Source organism: Bidens hawaiensis, unplaced genomic scaffold (assembly GCF_021521415.1).
Source record: "Bidens hawaiensis isolate Kalapana, Puna unplaced genomic scaffold, B.hawaiensis_p1.1 tig00080337_1, whole genome shotgun sequence".
Lineage (NCBI taxonomy): Eukaryota > Viridiplantae > Streptophyta > Magnoliopsida > Asterales > Asteraceae > Bidens > Bidens hawaiensis.
In genome coordinates, this window is record NW_027503679.1 from 25,530 (window position 1) to 32,643 (window position 7,114).

A 7,114-nucleotide genomic window follows, 5' to 3' on the forward strand; every position below is an offset into this window, starting at 1 on the left:
CTATTCAACCGGTTGAATCTTCCGGTAAAACCTGATTCAACCGGTTGTACCATTTTTTAGTCCAATCCGGTACAAATAAAATACCGGTTTTTAAAACATTGGATATCGGTACAATATCAATACCCCGTACTATTTGCTCATCCATATCGTCTCTTAATTCTCTACTTGAACTAAAAAATTGATTTGATAATCACTGCAAGATATATTCTAATCAAAGAAATAATTGTGGATTTGATTTAAAAAAGGTTTAATTAAAATCGGCAATTATTACCATTTAGAAAAAAAAATAATAATAACAAATGTAATATTATGAAATTTGTAGGGATATATGCTCCCTTGGCAAAATATTCAATAAATGTCAAATACCAGACCACTGCCTTTTTATCAAAGGTAGCTTTCAGTTCTAGAAGCATGCAAAAATAATATGTGACTGGATTTCTACTTAAAGATCACAATACTTGTAATTCTACAAACAAAAAGAAACTATTCAAATGTTAACAAATCAGATCATGTTCATTCAGTAAGGTAAAAAAAAGGAGCACAAAAATCTGATGTATATTCTGATTTGTGCATCATCCGGTCGATCACAACGAGCTTTTGATCTCTGCAAATGTCAACAAACAAGACAAATACAGTCGTCTTTATCTCACGTAGTCACTGGATTCGGAATCTGAAGAGTTAAAAAAACGAATTTTAAGTGCTTGTAACACAAAACCATCATACTCTAAATAAATTATTACTAGCAAAACATATGAAGATTGATCAAAGATATACCATTTCCCTTGTCGCCTTTTTCCAAAACATTTTGCTGAATAAACGTTCTAACGGTTTTCCAATAATGATCACCACCAGCAAGCCAAGTGTCCATATGCATGCCAGTTGGAAAATCAACAAATATGCATTTTTTGTTATGTGCAGCTGCTTTTGCGTACAACATCTCCATGTGAAATGGCGGAACCATTTCATCTCTTAATCCAGAAAGAAAAAGAATTGGCTGTTTGACCTGTGTATAAATCGAATAATGTCATCATTTGGTCAAGCACCGATTTAGTTCAGTTTAAGAATGTATAACCGAAAAATGAAATATTTCTTTTTTTCTTTAATACCTTCAAAATGAACCTAAAACTATTGACATATCATTGGCGTTCAACTTTTTTGATTATATCATCATAAAGAGCACAGCACATATTCTTAAAACTAATAAATACTATTTAAATATATTTTTCAATATTTCAATATTTCAATATACACGCCTTACACTCGTTAGGCCGTGGACAGGCTAGTTAAATAACAAATAGGCCTATAAATGAACCGAACTTTTACAAAACTGTTCATGAATTGTTCGGTGGAGAGTTGGTTTATTTAATAAAAAAACAGGCATGAACAAAAGTTTTCGTTCATTTACACAAACAAACGCATGAACACATGTCTCGTATGTTCATATAAGCTTGTAAACGTTCATTTACATTTGTTCATTTGAGTTCATTCGTTTACAATCATTTATGTTCACCGTTTTACGGTTTTTTAAGTAGGTGTGTTTACGTTTGTTAACATATTCATTTAAAGTTTTTAGGCCATTACAATTTAGTCTAGTTTTAATAACGATTTAGGCCCAACACATTCTTCATATTTACTTTTAATTGGTTTGAGCTCAATTATGTTCTTTCATCTATGTTCAGTTATGTTCGTTCGTGAACTAGTCGTTTATGCTGTTAACGAATGAACATAGACAAAAACGAACACGTTCATTTTCCTAACAAATGAACACGAACAAGAAAACCTTTTTCATTTAGTTCATGTTTAATTGTTTGTTCAGTTATACTTAAATTAATAAACACAAACAAGAAGCACATAAGCATAATTGTGTATTATGCGCCATCACAAAGTGGGCAAAAATTACTAGTAGCTTTACCTCTGCAATTGCATCAATGGTGTTCCAAGGAGAACGAACCACAAAATTAAGAACTTTAAGGCCTTTAGATGTGCTTCCACCAATAAAATACTTCAAAAATGGTAACAGAACACCAGCCATATCTAGAATTGAAGTAAAAGTGTTCTCCAATATTAATGCAGCCACCTGCAATGTTGAAACACATATGATACAAAATGTTTAAAACTCAAAACACAAATGTTAACAGCTTTACCTTATCTGGATTATTTTTAGCAACAACAGTACCAACAGCACCACCGAGAGACCTTCCAAATACTACTATTTGAGATGTGTCTATATCAGTTCTCTGAGTCAGATGGTCTAGTGCAGCCTATGTAGATAAAAGAGTTATAATTAACCAAAAAATAAAATGAAGGAAATTGTATAATAATATTGTTATAAAAGGAAACCTGTGCGTCCTTAATGATTCCTTGTTGAGAAGGATAACCATCACTAGCGCCATAACTATTCATTGTCAAAACACAAACGTTGATTAGAAAAACAAAAAACATATTGATAATATTGCATACAACAAGAACATATTATGTACCCTCTGTAAGAAAGCATGAAAACGTTGCAGTGCAAATTTTGTAACATGATGCGCACCATCTCAAGACGATGAGCAATATCTATAAATCATCAGTCAGGGATCCAATAATCAATTTAATCAGAATCAGGCTTATGATAACAAGAAAAGAAAATCAAATTCCAGCATTTCCTTGGAAAAACACATATCATTTGCAATAAAACTGGGAAACACGTATTATTTGCAACTGACAGCAATAAGGATACTTCCGGCATTTTCTTGGAAAAAGAGAATAGTTGGGCCTGCAAATCAAACACTGATACTTTTAATCTCGAAAATGCAGATGGAAAAAGCTTAACTAAAGAATCATTAATACATTAGTAAAGAAAGGCAGATGCATTTTAAGATTTTGTATTAGTAGAGACAAAGATGATCTGTCCAAAAGAAACTACTTGACTTAGCCTAATTTCTCTGATTAAAATGCTTCTAAACCATGACCATATTTGTGCTTTAATCCATTCACCTAATATATACACTAGCTAGTGAAATGAGAAAAAAACTAATACCAAACACAACTTGTTAAGCTAAGTGTAGTTATAACTTCTAAAAACGTATAAACATACAAGATAATAAATTTTGATATGACTTGTTAGTTGTTATAGTATCAATTGCTGAGTTACACTAAAGTTCATACATCGCATTTTAGCTAGTATAGTAGTATCATTTATTAGTAGCATGCATATATTTAAAAAACCAATAATTCATACAGTTGATTAAATCACAGTTATGCTACCACATAACAAAACAAGAAAAGAGGATTATATTAATCCAACTACCCCTATGCCTAGTTGCCTACATACTTCAATACTTAGGAAAACTAGCCTTGTTAGCAAATGAGACAATTATAAGTATGCTGCCACATAACAAAACAACAAAAAAGGATTATATTATGATTAATCCAAATACCCCTATGCTTGCATACATCAATACTTAGGGAAACAAGCATTGTCAGCAAATGGGACAATTATACAAAAAGATAGTGAATAAATGATATGAAATTAGATTTTGATGTATGCCAACTAAATCACTCTTTCAGTTACTGGAAAACCCAAAGTAAAAACATAAACAAACAGTTAAAACACATTACTATCAGCAAACAATACTTTCTGGCAAAATAAACTGCTAAATACTAAATTATAAGCATTGCAAAAGGGTGAGGAATAACCAAACTGTTAACCGACGAAACTGAACCGAAATTGACCGGAACTGAATTAACCGAAAACAGATTCACAAAAACCGAATTAACCGAAAATCGGTTACGGTTTCTTTTTGTGTAACCTCGGTTAACCGAAACCGAACCAAATCATTCGTATTTTCGTACATTTCTATCTTTTATGCCCTCATTTTGAAATATTTCTAGATGTTATGTGTCCACATATTTGAAGATTTTATACCTCCATTTCATGTATTTTAAGCAAAAAAGTTGGTTGGCTCATTATGTTAAGTTTAAAATTTTAGCCAAGGTTTGATTTGGTTATTAACCGATCTATTAATCGAACCAAAAACTGGCGTACTAACCAAAATGATTTCAGTTATCGGTTTCGATTATGGATATTCCAAAAACCAATTATCAGTTATTGGTTTCAGTAATGTATAAAACAGCAGATGTTTGGTCACCCCTGTGGCCCTATGCAAGCGAAGTTCTGTCAAAACCCGAATCTTGATCTTGTACTCACTTCAGCTACACATACTGAACTAATGTCTTTCCTGTATTATAGACATCTAGATATGATCTGATTCAATTTAAGTCAATCAAATGTAATCAGTATCATCCCTAATAGGTCATCATCAAGAAAACACAAATAAACCATAATTATTGAGCTCGAGCCTCAAATTTTGATGGTTTAGTTATCAAGCTTGAGCCTCAAATATTGCTGGTTTAGTTATCGAGCTTGAGCCTTGTATGGGAAGATCGTTTAGGCTCGTCAAGCCTTAACAAGCCTAATATATTTTTTAGTTTTAACACTTTTGGATTTCTAGCATTATGTTACACTAGACAGCCTAGATCAAGCCAAGCTTTGGCTCGTTTAAGATCCTGCACACGAGCTCGAGCCTAGCTTAGGTTCATTAAAGTTTTTCTCAAAATATTATATATATATATATATATATATATATATATATATATATTACAGAAGAATCTACAGACTATGATTCTGATCCAAATTCAAGTCCTGAAGACTGCGAAAATTGTTGTAAAAATGAAAGGTCGGATGATGAGATTTATAAGATCATATCCCATTTTCAAGATAATGACATTAATGAAAGTGATCTTAATGTTATAAATAGTAAAACTTTAGAAGATATTCTTAAAAGAATAAAAGATCCCGAAGAAAAGATAAAAGTTCTTGATATAATTATTTACCAAATAATAAACAAGCCGAGCTCCAGCTTGAAACGACTCACGATTCGACTAAAACTTGGTAATTGTAAATTGTAAATTCATACCCCGTGTCTTAATATTAGATGTACAGGGATATATATAGATAACATAATAATCATGAAACCCTAGAGTCTATTCATATCCCGTGTCTGCTGAGCTGCTCATATTCCAAGCCTGTTCATATTCAATCTAATAACCCAAGCCAGAGCTTTAGAAACAAAGCTCGAAACAAGCTGAGTTTGAGCTCTTGTAAGTCAAAACGAGCTGAGCTTGAGCCTAGTCGAACTTGGGCTCAGGGACACAACTAAACACTTAATATGAAAATTGTTTATGTGAGAACTAACACTTCTATTATCCTTGCAAACAAAGTTCTGTCATAACCTTAATCTTGATCTTGTACTCTGCTACACAAAGTGAGAACTAATTTTGATCCTATATCATAAACATCTTCATATGATCTGATTCAAATAAAAAAACTATCTAGGTTTACCAAGGTCTCGCCACTGATCAGGTCAATAAATTGTAATCAGTATCATCCCTACAAGCTCATCATCAACAAAACACAAATAAGCCCTAATTCAAGTGGTGAGCAATAACCGAACCCGCAAACCGTTAACCGAACCAAAATTAACCAATGACTGAATTAACCAAACCGAACAATTCATATTTTCACATATTTCTAGCTTTTATACTTCAATTACATGTATTTCACGCATTTATACCACCATTTCATGCATTTATACCACCATTTCATGTATTTACATCTCCATTTCATGTATTTCCAAGTTGCCTAAATATGTTTTTGGCTATAACCAAACCAAACCGAATAACCGAAATCGAACCGTGCTCACCCCTACCTAAATCACACACAGTTCAAACACAAACAAACCCTAACTCAACATCACACCTAACCTATACACACAAATAAACCCTAATTCACCAGCACACCTAAATCACACACATATAAACCCTAACAAAACTAAATCAGAGAAATAATTGAAGTACCGGTGCATTGAGGAGAGAACTTGATCAGCCACGAGTGAAGCCGGACACCGTCGGATGACGTCAGCCAGACGTCTTCGAAGATGAGCCGGAGACGAGCCGGAGTGATCGGGTAGGACTTGGTGAGACCGGGCAAGACGGGAACGTAGACGAGCTTCTCCTGGAAGGCCACCAGCAAGGCCATTCCGGCAACCACTATGCCGCCAACGCCGTAGATCACCAAGCTCATGTAAGAGTACACCATTGTTATTGTTATTCTTATTCTTTCTATTTCTCTCTCACACACGCAGTGTATGGATTCGTTTTAATGGTTTCATAGTTTGGACCACGTCACTTGCTGTCACTTAATTTCTTATTATTATTATTATTCATTTATTACAAGGTGTAAAGAAGGCGGCCTCAACTCGTTTCGATCTTTATTTATGAAGTTTGAGTTTGGTTTGGGATCGGCTCGTTTAATATTTATTAATTCAATATTATATCATCGTCATCATCGTGCTCAGTAAATCCCACTAATAACAAAGATATGATAGGGTTAGGGTCTGATGAGGGTAAGATGGAGACAATCTTACCTCTACCCCGTAGGAATAGAGAGGCTGTTTCCGGTAAAACCCCCGGCTCGATAGTAGTTTTGCATCAAGCCTTGGACATAAGGCACATAACACTCAACCATCCAGGCACCGGCTGATTGGTGCATGTACCCTTGTCTTTCAGCTATCAACGTCACCACATGATGCCTGATTAACCTTCCGCCACTTTTAACGTTATTTTCACGGGATTAGAAAAATAACGTCAAATCTAGTGCAATTTCACTTTAGCCCACCCGTGAGTCACACGTATATACATTATATGTGTGCACCGCAAGCGGGACGAATAATTCAATTTTATATATAATTATTTAGTTATTTTATTAATTAGTTAATTATTATATGCATATTTATTTATATATTATAATAACAAAAGTGGGAGGATTATGCTCTTGTTTATGTTGTTGTATACTCTTTGTTATGATACACGTGTATTTACTCGTTGCGCGTGTCCTCTACTTCTTTTGTTCTATATTCACTTGAAGGGTTGTCAACACATCTGAAAAACAACCAGTTTTTTGTTGCAGACGGACTTCACCGACACATTTTCTCACCTCCGTATGACGAGACGCAAACGGTGTCTTCATCGAAGTAGATGAAAACCTAAAGGTAACTTCAATTGCTCAATT

General features: G+C 33.8%; 1 protein-coding gene across 2 annotated transcripts; it reads right to left on the reverse strand.

Moving 5' to 3' along the window:
* Positions 1-420: 420 nt before the first annotated feature.
* LOC143607208 (alpha/beta hydrolase domain-containing protein WAV2-like) lies at positions 421-6,177 on the reverse strand. Of its 2 annotated transcripts, none has more exons than XM_077082739.1 (8): positions 5,902-6,177; positions 2,723-2,758; positions 2,481-2,559; positions 2,341-2,395; positions 2,145-2,261; positions 1,913-2,077; positions 775-1,003; positions 421-604 (listed from the first exon to the last, which is right to left on the reverse strand). In XM_077082739.1, the coding sequence occupies exons 1-8, from the start codon at positions 6,140-6,142 to the stop codon at positions 585-587; spliced, it is 942 nt and encodes a 313-aa protein (XP_076938854.1). In that variant the 5' UTR covers positions 6,143-6,177; the 3' UTR covers positions 421-584. The 2 variants fall into 2 exon arrangements, with proteins under 2 accessions (XP_076938854.1, XP_076938853.1); XM_077082738.1 differs by having other exon boundaries at positions 421-670.
* Positions 6,178-7,114: the final 937 nt, after the last annotated feature.